The sequence below is a fragment of the Liolophura sinensis genome, chromosome 4, assembly GCF_032854445.1.
Source record: "Liolophura sinensis isolate JHLJ2023 chromosome 4, CUHK_Ljap_v2, whole genome shotgun sequence".
NCBI lineage: Eukaryota > Metazoa > Mollusca > Polyplacophora > Chitonida > Chitonidae > Liolophura > Liolophura sinensis.
The window spans coordinates 17,947,598-17,964,326 of NC_088298.1; the positions used below are offsets into that span (position 1 = coordinate 17,947,598).

Sequence of the window (16,729 nt, forward strand, 5' to 3'; positions counted from 1 at the left end):
TTAAGAAAACATTCTTTTCCTTGCAAATTGTGAACATAACGCTGGACATTCAGATATGTAGGGATTTTGGGTAATAGCTCGTTTTCGCCGCGCTATAGCTAAAATGCTGCTTCATATTATACCTTATTATAGCCTAAAGACTTAAATATCTGAAACATAATTGTAAATGAAGCCTAAATTTTCATTCAATTTTAGATACTCATTTAAACCAGACAGCACTGCGTTAGGTTTTTTCGAAAGAGCTCTTAGATGGAAGTTACTTACACGAAGGAGTGGCTGAAGTGGTATCGGTGCGGTCTTTGGCTACAATAGAAAAAAGGTGATACTTAGATCGACATTTTGAATAAGCTAAATTACTAATTTACTCGGTGTTTTATGGGATACAACAAATATAACACAGTTGTACGATTGAGTGTTCAGGTTTAGTGGAGAAGGAAACAGGGTAAATGCCGAAAACGAACCCATGTCGACTAAAAGGTCGCTACCATTTCAGTGGTTGGGGCTGTATCTGCGAGCGTGACTTCATATGTCTTGTGGGACCTCCGTGGCTAGCGCAGTGAAATGACCCAAGAGCCTCTCACCAATGCGATCGCTGTGAGTTCAACTCCAGCTCATGCTGGCTTCCTCTCCGGTTTTACGTGGGAAGGTCTGGCAGCAACCTGCGGATAATCGTGGGTTTCTCCCGGGGTCTGCACGGTTTCATCTCACTATAATGCTGGCTGCCGTCATATAAGTGAAATATTCTTGAGTACGGCGTGAATCACCAATCAAATAAATAAATAAATCATGTGTTACGTATTAAGCCGGGGCACGAATGCGATAATTGAAAATATAATTATGCAAAGTATTCTTAGCAGGTTAGGTGGGAAAAAATTTTCAAAATTAAAGTTCATAACCTGCAACTCCTGCAAAATATGCAGGTATCGCTATAGCCATTTACTTTCGAATTATGATACATAATTTCATGTTCAACAGGGTGTAATCACACAACTAATTTACATACCTCCAAACGCTGCCGCCATCAAAGGCTCGCGAATTTTGTTCAGATTGTTGTAGTTGCGAACTGTAAATCGGTACTTGTTAGCAGGGGGAGTGACGATGTTATTCAGCTGCTGTCTGTCCTTTAGGCCTACGCCAACGCCGTATATGGCGATCCCTAAGCTGCGTAGACCTTTAGCAGCTGGGGAAATCCATTTCTGGGAAACCGTGGATGTGCTTCCGGTGAGTAGAATCAGAGCGTTAGGGGCAGTGGCTCTGTCACCTCGAGCACTTGAGAACATTTCTCGTCTAATGGTTCTAAGACCCTTCACAATGTCACTGTCTCCACCTGTATATTGCACTTTGCTTATGGCTCTCATCAGTTTCTTTTTGTCATCAAATTTGCCCAGGTGTATGGGGGTATTGACTTGGGACGAGTAAGTAACCAGGCCAAATCTCGTGTTGTTCAATCCAACCTCTCCAACGATGTCTCTTATAAACTGTAGGGATTTCCTGAAACCTCTCCTAGATACGGCATTGGAAGAGTCAACCAGAAATACAACGTCTCGTATCGCACTCGGAATTGGCACTGTAGGAAAATCAAAAATGATAGTAAGTATTATTATTCTTTACACAGTTAATATTGATTGTAAACATACACTGATTTTGCGATGTAACTGATCGAACAAAACCATTCCCCCCAACACAAACGAACCATGCCCAATTAGCAGAAACGTGAGATAGAACTTCAGCTTAACCAATGTCATTGTTCAAAAACTGTAGTTATTTATGAATGGCGATTTGAAACATTAAACCAGTGGCTATCTTCGGTTTGGGCTATGTAGAGTTGTTTATGACCCAAATATTGGACTGAACGAAATTATCAAATAAAGTAAAACCATCAATCATACTCAGTCTGATAATATAACCCTCACCATACACCGCCCCACCCACCACCATAAAAACAAACCCGTCCCGTTACGCAGTGATTTTATGTACCTGTACTGGTCAGGGCTGGAGTGGATGGTCTTGTAATCTCGGGTATAGCGGATGTCTTCGGTCTAACTTTGGACATACCGTCTATCCTCCAGGGATCTTTCCGGCCAGAGACTTTTTTGGACACTGGCTTCTTAGTCACATCTATCTCTTCCGTTGTTTTCTTCTCCATTTCCGTAACAACAGTGACTATTTCGCGCGTGACTATCTCGGGTTTTTCCGGTGCGCGGGTAATTTTCTTCGGTGCTTTTGTGACCTTGTCAGGTGATACAGTGACTTTCTCGGACACTTCAATAATCTCTTCAGGCGCTTTGGTGACTCTCCAAAACTCATCGGTGATTTTCTTGGGAGTTGTCGCGGATGTTCCAGTTCTGTCTATTTCAGTCGTTCTTCCAGGTTCGCGTGTAACTATCTCCGGAGCCTCTGTAACTCTCTTTCCCACCGGAATGTCTGTTCTGTCTATTTCAGTCGTTCTTCCAGGTTCGCGTGTAACTATCTCTGGAGCCTGAGTAACTCTCTTTCCCACCGGAATTGCTGTTCTGCCTATTTCAGTCGTTCTTCCAGGTTCACGTGTAACCATCTCCGGAGCCTCTGTAACTCTCTTTCCACCGGAATGTCTGTTCTGTCTATTTCAGTCGTTCTTCCAGGTTCGCGTGTAACTATCTCTGGAGCCTGAGTAACTCTCTTTCCCACCGGAATTGCTGTTCTGTCTATTTCAGTCGTTCTTCCAGGTTCACGTGTAACCATCTCCGGAGCCTCAGTAACTCTCTTTCCCACCGGAACTGCTGTTCTGTCTGTTTCAGTCGTTCTTCCAGGTTCGCGTGTAACTATCTCTGGAGCCTCAGTAACTCTCTTTCCCACAGGAACTGCTGTTCTCTCTATTTCAGTCGTTCTTCCTGGTTCGCGTGAAATTACATCTGGAGGTTGAGTAACTCTCTTTCCTACTGGGCTTGATGTGCTGACTATTTCAGTCGTTCTCCTAGGTCCGCGTGTAACTATCTCTGGAGCCTCAGTAACTCGCTTTTCCACCGGAATTGCTGTTCTATCTATTTCAGTCGTTCTTCCAGGTTCACGTGTAACTATCTCTGGAGCCTCCGTAACTAGCTTTTCCACCGGAATTGCTGTTCTGTCTATTTCAGTCGTTCTTCCAGGTTCGCGTGTAACTATCTCTGGAACCTCCGTAACTCGCTTTTCCACCGGAATTGCTGTTCTTCCAGTGGTCCCCGTTAGTTCCTCACTCACATCAGTAACCGCTTCTCCTTCTTCGGTCATCTTTCTATAGGCTTCGGTTGGACCTCGTCCTGTGATTCTCTCAACAACTGGAGATAACTTCTCAGGTTTCACACTTGACCTCTTGGGTGCACCTTCTACTTCTTTCGGCCTGTCCGTGATTCTTCTTGGGATATCTGTAATAACTTCACCTTCTTTCCTTTCCTCTTCGGTAACTTCGTATGGATGATCTGTCACTTCATGTGGTAATTTTGTCCTGGCTGGAAATTTAGCTGTCTTACGGGACTCTTCTTTATCGGTTATTTCCAATCGTGTTGTTGTTGGTTTCTCAGCTGCATCTGTTCTTCTTCTCGTCACAGTTTGATCTTTGCCAGTTGACACAGCCCATAGAGCTTCAGTGGTACTCTCAGGTGACTTGGTAGATTCTGAAAGAGCAAAAATAATGTTTATAGGTCAAACTATCGTTTAAAGCATTTTACTGGCACTTGCATATGTCACGACAACCCACGAAATAGCATGGTACCAGTATTGGAAACTAATTCCATTTTTTCGCCTAGAGCATTTGTTGGTACATCGTTGAAGACTTGATTGCGTGCATTTTTTCGTCGATCGGCAATAATTTTGCTCTGTATATATTTTCTTCGTTCTTTGGTGGTTTGTGTTGAACTTTTGTTTTGGGAATTGGTCTTTTATTGGATTATTTATCCGCAAAGTCAATTATGTAATACCTAGATTTCTTATTCAGTCCAACCGTAATATCTGCTCAATCAATTCGTAAGCCCATATTCAGGATTAATTCCCATAATGATTGGGTAAATGCTTCTAACATTACTGTTTTTCGACTATTAACAAGTGACCTGTGATAATGCATATGATATGACACTCTCTACATTTATTGTACAGATAATGCTTAGTCATATCCTTACAGTGTCACACATAGTGCTAAGTTTACAGTGATTCTATTTCCAAAAGCACAGTTCTTTCCAGTGCACGCTGCATTTACAGAAAAATTACCCCCTGTCCTGTTTTCAATAGTGATGTTGCCAAAAACAAAATTAGAATCAACGATAATGACATTTTGCGGTCGGATTAATAGGACAGAACTTTCACAAATAAAATACGTAGGACAATAAAGCAGGACCTCCTCTCTGTTGCCCATTTCACACTCTGTTGAAATATAATTGTAAAATATATGTGAAATAATTTTAGATCAGGAAATGTGTTACGTGAGGTCTGTTGTTCACAATCAGTGCTACTATTTGTCACGATTGTTCTGTGTATCTATGTGCGGTGTGAATTTACAAATTTAAAGGACCTTTGTAATTATATGTGTATCGTAGTTGTTTGCCTCTTACCTATTTTTCTGGCTGCACTATCTGGAGCAGTCTGGGGTCTCCACACATCTGTAATAATATCACAACGCACTCATAAATTAAAATTCATACAAGCGACGTCAATTGTCAAAGACTGACAGGTTACTCTCTATAAGCGACTGTGTACAAATTTGCACATCCACAATGAAATATATATCAGTGGTACACATGTAAGCGTGAATGTGTTATACAACGTGCACAGTTGGTGTACTGCTGGAGAACAGAATCGGGGTCGGTCATTCCAGACACAAAAGGTGAGCTTTAAAATCATACTGAACAATATCTTCTAGTTTGAAAATCACTACTCGTCAACTGCCTACTTAGATTCCAAGAAAATAGACAAGGACCATAATAAAATGGTGGACTAAATAGGCCCCTACTGCTATTGTTGCCACTATCTCTATTATTACTACTGTTCTTTATATAAAGATGAGAAAAGCACTGAATGCCGGGAATGTTACATAGGCCTCTTGCACATATTATTTGTGTTCAGTATTTTATCCAGACAGACCCCTATATCTGACATCTGTCGTCAGATTTCCACAAGCGTGTCGATACATAGCTTTCTATTACAACCTTCTATGAAAATCAGCAAATAATCATACGTTTTATAATGGATTCAGGGCCTACGGGGCCGAGTAATTCAGCGTGCCAGCGCGGGGCAATGACCCAGAAGCCTCCCACCAATGCGGTCGCTGTGAGTTCAAGTCCAGCTCATGCTGGCCCTCTCCAATCGTTAGTCCAAAGGTCTGCTAGCAACTTGTGGATGGTCGTGGGTTTCCCCGAGCTCTGCCCTGTTTCCTTCCACCATATTCCTGGCCGTCGTGGTATGAGTGAAATATTTTTCATTACAGCGTAAAACACCAATCAAATAAATAAATAAATAATAGATTCAAAACATCATCGTTGCATCTTGGGAAAAATGTAATACCTCCTGTGGAGCTGTACACCCCAGGTGACGTCCGATTCATCTCTGGCATCAGCGTAGAAAAGTCTACTTTGGTGACATCAGGCTGAAATGTGATGTTTGCTCGGGTGGTGATGTTTTTCCTATACATTACGTCGGCTGGAGACTTCTTGAAGTCGTTTCGCTAACGGTAGAAACTCTCAGCTTCGTGATGTCTTCGCCGGTAACACTGGGTAGAGGAGCGTCAGGTTTAAGTGTCTCTGGTCGGGGTGAAAAGGCAGATGTCTGACGATCGGTTTTATCACTCACGTCAACTATCTGTGACGTTTCTTCCTCTGTCACTTGCAGTGTTGTCTCTGTGGCGCTTAGGACAGTCTTTCTGGTGAACGTCTCAGCTGGAGTTCTGCTCGGTTTAGTGGTTAGTGGAGAGCTTTCTGTGGTTGGTGGTGAAGTTCTCTGGGTAACTGGTTCTGCAAACCATATAGCATTTTTATTTCCAATGACTTACATCGTTTCTTTCAATGTGTGGATATGCTAAGTTACTGTTACTGACGATCTTTAAATACAGTACGCACCGATTAGAAGTACGCATGACGTAAAAGGCCATTTTGTGCTGATTCTGATTATCATTTTTTTGGCATTATTTACACTTAATAAAATGCAAATAAAGGTTAGAGTTAGACGGTGGCATTTTGGATCACACTGATCGGTTCGTTTAGCCTATAAACATGTCCCGATTGCTGTATTACATTTATATACGTATTGTAGTGTAGTAATGTAACCACTCAGGCGTACTGGGAGGCATAAAAAACATCTGTATAGTTACTACATTCTATTCTAACCTGGTTCAAAATTCACCATAAACACGATGTGTTTTGCATTTTGTTCACTGAAGCCTAAAAATAATCATTAAAAAATATATTTATGCCTAAAACCGCATTTTAGGTGATGCCTGCTGTATTTAAAGGAGGTCTGTTCCTGGGCCTAATTGTCAAAAGAGTTTTCTAGACAAGTCATAACTATATTATTACCCTTAAATTATACCTTCAAGGAAATTCAAAATGCTGTATATTTGTTCTCACGCGACTAATTCTATGCTGAAATCTTTTATACGTATTTATAAGTATAAACTTACTTATAGTAATAACAATTTTAATCGACGAAACTGAAATTTGTACATTTTCGCGAGTCCAAAACTGCTTTGTTAAATCGACGGTATCACAGTCGCGTCACTGTCATATTATTATTCATGAATACATGAATACATATGCCAACGAATAAATTTTTATTTATTTTTTTTGATTGGTGTTTTACGCCGCACTCAAGCGTATTTCACCTGTACTAGGACGGTCAACACTATGTTTGGAGAAAAGCGGGCACAGCCCGGGGAAACAAACGATCATACACAGGTTAATAAATAAGTAAATAAATAACTACAATAGAAAAATAAATATGGTTTGGTTTAAACAATGGATCACTAAACCTCTTGATATTTTGAACAAACTGTTACCCACCACATGTCAAGGACACCAACAGCTTCGACTTGATATCTTCCAGCCGGTTGACATCCTTCAATACAAATCTGTACTCGACAATCGGCCGGCTTACGATGGCGTCGAGTTCAAATGTTCCCTTCAGACCTATACCAATGGCATAGATGGTAGTGCCCTGCTGTCTGGCGATGTACGCCTCGTTGACTGTTCTGAAATTACGCACAACGGAGTTTCCGTCAGTTACGAGGACGGCAATATTTTTGGCCCCGGTACGGTCGCCGTTCTTGACGGTAAACAACGTCGTCCGGAGTAAGTCCAGCGCCGAATCTTCCCCTCTTCGTCTACCGTTGATGTTGATGCTTTTAATAGCCTGCGAAATCTCCTGGCTTGTTTGGAATCTGTTCAAGTTAAACTCAACCACTGCTTCGGTTGTAAACGTGACAACACCCACCCGAATGTCACCGCTGTTAATGTCCATGGAATCTACCAGGCTTGCAACGAAATCCAGAAGCCTTCGGAATTGATTCGTCTTAAAGTTACGTGATGTGTCGAAAATGAAAATGACGTCAATCTTGTCGCTTGATGCGGAGCAGTCTGAAAGAGAATGATAATATTAAAAATTAAAACATTTCTCTTAAACTTATGTCATGTACTTTAAAGTGGTATGGATATATGTTGTCACCACAAGCCTTAGTTATGCAGAATTCTGTGTTCGTTTATTTATTTGAATTGTGTTCTAAGACGTACTCAATAATATTTCACTTTTAGGAAGGTGCCTGCATTATGGTGGTAAAGAGCAGGTTTCGGGAAAATCGAACGCTGTCCGCGGATAGCTCGCAGACGTTCCCACGTACGTCCGGAGAGCTGGACTTCAACTCACATCTATCGCATTGGCTAGAGACTCTTGGAAAGATCTTACGATAAATCATGGCGGTTCTTCGTGAATTTCGTTGAATATGAAGATGTATCCTGCGATCGAGTTTTTTGTGCAGGGTGCATTCTGTTACGGTCTACATAATTAACGCGAATCTTAATTTGTAGGGCTCCCTAGCACGAGCTACATATGACCATTGCAAGCGATTATGGATAATCGTAAACACATTTTCTTGACAAACTGGATTTGATTTCATCCAATCACTTGACTACCGTTGATGAATATGAGTCCTACACAATTTATTGGATCAGTTTAGGTGTGACTACTAACAATTTCTTAGGTTTCAATCGAGGTAAATCGGCCGCTGTCAAAGCATCGCTACGAATCGTTGTTAATCATAGCTCTGGTGTGACTGGACAAGAGCTGACCCTACAATGCAGGACAACCATGCTGAATTTAAAACAAACTGTTTATGCCAAGGTTGTAGTACTTACGAGGAGCAACAGGTACTGGAGCCTGAGTGACAGGGACTGTGGAAGGAAAAGCAATATGCCATGATCAAAATAAATTATGTTTAAAACAAAGACATGATACACGATTTAGTTGAGCAGATTAATGGTAGTATACCTAGCACAAAACGTTGATAATATGGCTGACACTTATGAAATTCGCGCAATGAGTACTTATGAGTACAAATAAGGTGTTCCTGATACTTGACTGAGATATTTGAAAAGCTAATCCCTTTGGAGCATGTTGAATCTGTGATTTGAACCTTGCGATGTTTACGTTCAGCATACAACGTTAGGCACATTCGTCACTTCCCGCCTTCTTTGATGTGCATATACTCACTGGCGGAGGGAGTGCCTCGTGCACCCGATGTTCTCGCTGTCGACGACGTAGTGGCGGTTGGTTGGTCTCTCCCAGACGGTCCAGGTCTTGTCACATTCTGTTCAACCAGGGTGATGACTGGCTTCTCTGTTGGGAAAGATGAAGTGGTTACCACAGGTGGGGTTGAGGGCGGAAAAACTTCACTAGTGCTCTCAACAAACGATCGTACTGTGAGAAAAAAGATATACACAACATTGGTAAAATTGTCACTTGGTAAAAAGTCCGTCCCACACTCATATTTTTTCCTTATCCTAAACTAACCACCATTTTAAAGATGAAATATTGCAGCCCCGAATGTGAAATATTGGCGCCTTAAATGTGAGTACTGCCGCCTTGAATGTGAAATACTGACACCCTTCATGTGAAATGTTGCCAATCTGAATATGAAATTTTGGTTTTCAGAATGTGAAATATCGTCGCCCTGAAAATGAAATATTGCCAACCTGAATGTGAAATATTGTCGCCCTGAATGTGAAATACTGCGGTCCCTAATGTAAAATATTGCCCTTTTAAATGTGAAATATTGCTGTCCTGAATGTGAAATATTGCCGTCCTTTATGTTAAACAATGCCGTTCTAAATGTGAAATATTGCCATCCGTAGTATAAAATATTGCCGTCCTGAATGTGAAATATTCTCAAATGTGCCGTAAAACACAACAGAGTAAATATCAAAGTGGCATCGGTTTTATCTGGCACACTTTTTACTCATTATGGTGCTGTCATCGTACTATTAACAATTTAAAGTAGCACACCAGATGCTGAGACGCCTTTTAAGGCGTAAAAAAATTTGGACACATTGTACAGGGCATTGACATGTTACATATTGTGACTATCTTCACAATTTGGAGAAAGCAATCAGCTGGAATTACGCCTTTATACAAGTTGCCCGGCGCTCGGTATAATCGCCCGGTATAATCACTGCATACATACCTCCAAATAGTGCCTTTGTCAAACCCTCTCGGGTGGAAGGTAAATCGTCGAAAGTGTCCACAGTGAACAGAGAAGCTTTGGCCGGATCGCTCACAATACGTCGAATCTCCTTAGTGTCTTGTAGTCCTACGGTTAAACCAAATATTGTTACCCCTTGGCGTTTGACAGAACTTGGAGGATGGTACGACCCACTTTGCCTTTGTATCCGAAACACTGCCAGCAAGCACAAGGGCTACGTCGGGGACATATGGCCGGTTGCCTTTCTTTCTGGGGAATATGTCTCTGCGGACACCTCGCAGAGCGCTGGCCAAACTGGAAGACCCGGGTTTGTATGGGATTCTGTCAATGGCTTCAAAAACCTCAGCTTTAGTAGAGTAACTGCTAAGGTCCAAAGTGGGTCGTTGACTTGGTGCTGTATGTAATTACGCCAACTTGTACGTTGCCACCGTCTATGTCGGCGGTTGCAACAGCAATTTAACATAATCTAGAGACTTTCTGAAATCTGATTCTGAAACAAAGCGTGAGGAGTCTAGTACAAACGCGATGTCTCTGCTTGATTTGAGCAGTACAGTTGGAGAAGGCGTTGTTCTAGCACTTTCTGTTATAGACGCCGTTGATATAGGTCTCCGTCTATCTTCTTTTGTTAGTCGATCTGGCAAGCTGTCTGAAGTAACACCTTCTGTTGTAAACGCCCTTGGAGTAGGTTTCCATCTATCTTCTTTTGTCTGTCGATCTGGCAAGCTGTCTGGAGTAACGCCCTCTGTTGTAGACAACGTTGGAATAGGTCTCCGTCTATCTTCTTTTGTCAATCGATCCGGCAGGCCGTCTGGAGTAAGGCTTTCTGTTGTTGACTCCGTTTGGTTAGGTTTAGTAAGTCGATCTGGCAGACGGTCTGGAGTAACGCCTTCTGTTGTAGACTCCTTTGGATAGGTTTCCGTCTATCTTCTTTTGTCAGTCGATCTGGAAGGCTGTCTGGAGCAACGCCTTCAGTTATTGACTCCGTTGGAATAGGTTTCAGTCTGTCTTCTTTTGTTAGTCGATCTGGCAAACGGCCTGGAGTAACGCCTTCTGTTGTGTATGACGTCGGAATGGGTCTGCTTCTATCGTCTTTTGTTAGTCGATCCGGCATGCCGTCTGGTGTAACGCCTTCTGTTGTGTACGACGTTGGAATAGGTCTCCTTGTATCTTCTTTTGTCAGTCGATCCGGTAGGCCGTCTGGAGTTAAACCTTCTGTCGTTGACTCCGTTGAGATAGGTTTCCGTCTATATTCTTTTGTCAGTCGATCCGGCAGGCCGTCTGGAGTAACACCTTCTCTTGTTGACGCCGTTATGATAGGCTTCCGTCTATATTCTTTTGTCAGTCGATCTGGAAGGCCGTCTGGAGTAACACCTTCTGTTGTAGACAACGTTGGAATAGGTTTTAGTTTACCCTCTTTTGTCAGTCGATCTGTCCAGCCGTCTGAAGTAACTCGTCTCCCTTCTGTTGTAACTCGTACTGGTATCTCTTCTTGTGTCAGTCGCTCGGGTGTCCTTTCTGTGGTAATTCGTTGTAATGGTTCTTCTGTTTTAGACAGCCTTAATGCAGCGTCCGTAGAAACGTGGTCGGGTAGCAAATCATATGAAGTGGTCACGTCATCTTCAACGGGTGTAAATGTTGAATCCGGGCTTTCTTTCGCTGGCGCAACAGTCTGTTCTGGGGTTATACGTGGTGATGTCCACTCCACAACAGTTTCTGGTAAACATATAGATGTATACACAAAGATGACTGCAAACTGAAAACACAATATAACTGATAGAAATAAATTTTATAGCACATTTTTTGTCGTCAAGCTATGTCATCAAATATTTACACTGTTAGATACATATTAATCCGTATCTCAACCTAGGTTGTTACCATTGTATAAACGTAAACTGAAACCACAATTTAACTGATGAGAATAATTTTTTTTAGGATAATATTTTCAGAAAAATTTTTTTTTATCCTTAAGCTATATTATCAAATATTTACACTGTTACATACATATTAATCGGTATCTCAAGACCTACATTGCTGCCATTGTATAAGCACAACATGCATACCTCCAAATATTTTCTGAGTTAGTGAGATTCTTGTTTTATGCAATTCCTCGAAACGATCAACACTGAAGACGGAGTCACTCGCTGGCTCGGATACTATGTTCCTTATTTCTGTTGTATCTTGAAGTCGTGCAGAAACCCCATAAACTGAGACTCCTCGGCGTTTGATTGCTTTGGCTGCTGGTTCGACCCACTTTTTCTTCGTGTCCGATACGCTCCCGACGACTAGAACTGCCACGTCCGGGACGTTTGCACGGTTGCCTTTGCCATTTGGAAATATGTCCCTGCGGATACCTCGTAGTGCACTAGCCAGGCTGGAAGATCCTGGTGTGTACGCAATTCTGTCAATAGCTCCAAAGATTTGGGATTTAGTCGAATAACGACTGAGGTCAAATTGGGTGGATGACTTGGTGCTGTAGGTAATGACACTAACTCGTACATTGCCGCCGTCTATATCAGCCGGTTGCAGCAACAGTTTCACGTATTCCCGAGACTTGCTGAACTCCGATTCGGAGACATAACTGGATGAATCTAGTACAAAGACAATGTCTCTCCTTGATTTGAACAATTGTCGAGGACCAAATGACGGTGTTGTTGGTTCTGCCGTCCCAGCTTTCGGCGAGACTGTTTCAAGTGTCTCTTCCTTTGTTATAGAATGTACAAAAGCTGTAACATTTTCTGGCTGACCATCTGTTGTAATTCTTTCAGGCCTACCGTCAGTTCTAACTTCATCTGGTCTGACGTCACTTGTAACAAGTCTAGTTTCAGGTGTTACTCGCTCTGATTTACGTTGTGTCGTGACAGCTTCTGGTTGACGTGTTGTGGTAAACTTTACCTTAACCCTGTCTAACTTTCCAGCTGTACTAGGTTTACCATCTTCCGTAAATCGTTCTGGTCTGTCATCTGTGGTAACTCTTTCAGGTATCATGTCTGCAGTGACACGTACGGGTTTCCGTGGTTCCTTTACCCCTTCTGTTGTAAACAGTTGTGGACGCCCTCTTGTCGTTTGTTCTGTTAAGACTTCTTGTTCAACCTTTCCTTCGCCTTCTGTAATCACTTCCTTTACCGTACTTTCTCTTACCAGATCCGACGTGCTCGCGGTTATATCTGGTTGTACGCGATCGGTTGAGAATGCATCCGGCTGTCCCCTGTCCACGGAGATCGTTGTCCTTTGTCTTGACAGAAGTGTCGTTGTTGTCTTGACAGGCTGAATATCTCCCGTCCGGAAAACAATGCCAGGCGTAGTTTGCAGTTCTTGTTTAATTTCGCCTGTTTGTAAAGCAACGGTGCCTTCGTCTTCTGTCACTTGGTATATATCTGTAAAAGATGTTACTGGGGCAGATACATCCTCTCGACGACTGGTCGCCGAAACTACTGGCTTAGTTGTTGAAGGTAGGGTTCGTTCAGTTGCCCCTGTAAACACATTGAGTGATATATGTATTTGTTGTCTTCGGCACGACACACGTCTTAATAATTGCCACCCTCTTTAAAAGTAAACTACCATAAATCCACTTTCTTGATCACGGATGATCGAGCATTAGGCGCATGATATTGAATCATATATCTATTTACTTGACTCTATATGGGTGGAGAAAACCCGGGGTAAAGATCTTGACAAGCATTACCACACATGGCGTACATGTTTACCAATTTGATGGGATACACATGGTCTTCAACTGATGTTACGCTGGGCAAACGGCCAGCCGGGTGTCACTGACAGCTCATCCTCACCAGAGACACCCAAACAACTATATCTGTTGAATCAGTGAAAAATCCGGGTGCGCTCGCACCTCGTGTGTTCAGGCGATTGAAATGGAAACACCTCTAACCGGCAGATCATGGCCAGCTGCCAATTCATTCACTTATAGAAAGTGAACTAACATAATCTTGTCTCAGTGAGAATCACAACATTAACAAAAATATTTCACAATGAAAATGCACATTCGTTTTTTTGCTTTTTCGCTGTATTTCTGTTTGTAAGAAGAGGACAGTAGTTCACCTGGTGACAAATGATTCTTTATGAACAAAACGCATTTGTTCTTGTAGTCACATGTACCTGCATCTGTGCTACTTTTTTTCTAAAAACTTGGCTGGAACAATATTGTAAGAAAAATATCTGAAATTTATCAGGGGTAAGAGGACGTATTTGAATTCGTTGAAATCCAGAAAATGTATTCATAATAACTTTACGGATTTCAAGTAGCGTGCGATTTTTTTTTACACCAGTATGTATTACATTGTTCATAAATTCTTATGGAAAAACAGAGTTGGTGTATGTCAAATAAATGCTTTTGTTCAAGCTTGTTTATGTATGACAAAACTACCCTTTAAATAAACACGATTCCTGTCTTGGCTGAAATGCATGATTTCACGAGTAGAACGATGACCTTAAGTAGGTAGTAAACTGTACACAGAAAAAGGATATTATTTATTTATTAATCTGATTAGTGTTTTACGCCGTACTCAAGAATATTTCACTTGTACAACGACAGCCAACATTATGGTGGAAGGGAAACCCATGACCATCCGCAGGTTGCTGCAAGACTTTCCCACTTACGGCCGGAGAGGAAACCAGCATGAGCTGGATCTCACACCGACCGCATTGGTGAGAAAAAACGACATGAGAATATTTTATAACAACATAGAACATTTTAAACAACTGACAACCGAAAGCAGGCGAATGTTCCGCTGCCCAACAATCTGCATTTTTTTTTATTTTTTTGTCCAGCATGACGACTCCAGTTCAAAACGGAGCACAAATACTTGACTTAGGTAGACTGTTAGTCAGTGCTTTTCGACTACGTTTGCAAACATATGCAATGCAGTTGCATCCAAAGTTGTTGTCAGCTGCAGAATTATTATAATGTAGAACTCTTTTGAAAATAAAGGCAAGAAAAGTTATTGACTGGTACATTGTCCATTTACATAAACAAGCCAAAACTTGACTCCGATCGCGATTGTTAGCTCAAACATCTACAATCGCCTTACAATTCCCTTGTGCGAGCGGTGCAATTTATTTTTGTACACTCAATTGTAAGATCTGTAATTGATCATAGCTACAATCTCTCTGTGCAAGCAGGCCCAGGTGGCTAGCCACTAAGCGCCCAGTCTATTAACAGTTGTATGCCGGTGTCATCAGAGTAGGCTAAGCTCCACTAACACGAAGCCCTCTTAGATTTAAGAGCACGTGACTACACTGGCCACGTAATGCTTACAGTGCTGTTTGCCATGGTAGATGCGTGCTCTTGACGTTAAGAGGGTTTCGTGCAAGTGAGCAAGTGACTTTACGTGCCAGTTCGATCATTACTTTATCTTGAGATTACATAAGACTAAAGCCACTAAAGTATGCATGGTAGTATGTTAGTGGTAGTTACATATTGAATGTTACAAATATGCTAGTAGTGCCTGTTACAAGTGTACTAGTAGTGCAATGGTAGTATCTTACAAGTAAACTATTGACAACAATTTTGTTTGCTTATTTATTTATTTATTTATTTGATTGCTGTTTTACGTCGTACTCAAGAATATTTCACTTATACGACGGTGGCCAGCATTGTAGTAGGAGGAAACCGGGCACAGCCCGGTGGAAACCCACGACCTTTCGCAGATTGCTACAAGACCTTCCCACGTACAGCCGGAGAGGAAGCCAGCATGAGCTCGACTTGAACTCACAGCGACAGCATTAATGACCCTTTTGCTTGTGGTGCGCTGATAACATGCTGCATGCCATGAAGTGGGCTGGTAGCATGCCACAAGTGGCCTAGTGGTGCGCTAAGGAAATGCTGATACGGATAAATTTATGAATGATATAAAAAAAAATTTGGTGAACGAACCTGAGGTCTTATGGGCAATAACTATCCCCTCTAAACCAAAGCCGGTGGTGATCTGTCGAGGCTGCGATGGCGTAGCCATCTCTGTTATCTCCGCAACATCATCTGAAAACAGAATAGCAAAATAAATAAATTCAGCTGAATATGTGATCCTAAAGTACACAAATCTGGGACAAATCATGCGGTGAGCAGTTTTGCAATGACGTTGCAAAAACGCGAGATATACTTTTGACTAATGAGTAAAATCAATATTAAAATCGTGTACCATGCTCGTTCATAAGCTGTCGATAATATATGTAACTGTCAATGTATCCAACGTGACAATCTAATTCATCGCCACAAAGATACGGCCTCTTGCCCCACATGGTTACACCAAATATGTTTCACATTCAATGAAAAACCACCATAAAGATCATTTATATATATTGTCAATGCTTTGCTTCCACTGTACCAAAAAATGTAAATTTCTCTTATTAAAAATTACATCTCATTGTTTCAGCCATTTTTGTTTCTTAAAGATCAAGCAAGAAATCTAAGAAAAACACATTATTTAACATGAACCACAAGGAGTAAAAGTAAGATTATTCTCACTTAGGATTGCTTACCACAGCGATTTACAAACGCTAACAAGGCTGGGAATTTACAGAAAGAAAACGCAGCATGTCTTACCTCCAAACACTGCTGAAATCAGTGGGCCCTGAACATCAGGCAAGGACTGGCTACGTCTAACCGTGAATATGTAGTCTCCAACTGGTTGGCTAACTACTTCCCTGAGCTCACGGGTGTTAGTCAGACCTACTCCAACACCGTAGACAGAAATTCCTCTTTGACGAGCAGTTCTAGCGGCAGGGACAACCCACTCAGTATTCACACTGGATTCTCCGCCTGTCACCAATACAGCAACATCTGGCACATCTTTACGGTCTCCCGAGGATAACTTAAACATGTCTTTTCTGAAAGACCTGAGAGCTCCGGCCAGATTGGCTTTGCCCCCAGTGTACTTGACCTTGTTTATCGCATCCAAGACATCGGCTTTTGTCGAATATCGATTCATCTGGAAAGGAATGTCTGTTTTTCTGCCATACGTCAATAATCCCACGCGGAGAGAACCACCGTCAATGTCTGAGGATTCGACTATTCTTCTGGCAAACACT

At 41.9% G+C, this 16,729-nt stretch overlaps 3 protein-coding genes across 3 annotated transcripts in view; all 3 read right to left on the reverse strand.

Annotated features, from left to right (window-relative positions):
* Nucleotides 1-256: 256 nt before the first annotated feature.
* LOC135464479 (mucin-2-like) lies at nucleotides 257-10,381 on the reverse strand. Its single transcript, XM_064741904.1, has 11 exons — nucleotides 10,347-10,381; nucleotides 9,822-10,009; nucleotides 8,701-8,907; nucleotides 8,319-8,381; nucleotides 6,999-7,571; nucleotides 5,652-5,954; nucleotides 4,560-4,607; nucleotides 2,668-3,629; nucleotides 1,978-2,575; nucleotides 1,004-1,567; nucleotides 257-303 (listed from the first exon to the last, which is right to left on the reverse strand). Exons 1-11 carry the CDS (start codon nucleotides 10,379-10,381, stop codon nucleotides 257-259), a joined length of 3,588 nt encoding a protein of 1,195 aa, XP_064597974.1.
* On the reverse strand, nucleotides 7,554-16,332 carry LOC135464956 (uncharacterized). The gene is made up of 7 exons (XM_064742544.1): nucleotides 16,245-16,332; nucleotides 15,579-15,680; nucleotides 11,749-13,158; nucleotides 9,671-11,401; nucleotides 8,701-8,907; nucleotides 8,346-8,381; nucleotides 7,554-7,571 (listed from the first exon to the last, which is right to left on the reverse strand). The coding sequence occupies exons 2-4, from the start codon at nucleotides 15,655-15,657 to the stop codon at nucleotides 10,476-10,478; spliced, it is 2,415 nt and encodes an 804-aa protein (XP_064598614.1). The 5' UTR covers nucleotides 15,658-15,680; nucleotides 16,245-16,332; the 3' UTR covers nucleotides 7,554-7,571; nucleotides 8,346-8,381; nucleotides 8,701-8,907; nucleotides 9,671-10,475.
* The window catches only part of LOC135464480 (proteoglycan 4-like), a 28,476-nt gene continuing 27,409 nt past the window's right edge, over nucleotides 15,663-16,729 (reverse strand). Inside the window, exon 19 of the mRNA XM_064741905.1 lies at nucleotides 15,663-15,680. Within this exon, the coding sequence (XP_064597975.1) occupies nucleotides 15,663-15,680 (18 nt within the window). The remainder of the gene's footprint in view (nucleotides 15,681-16,729) is intronic.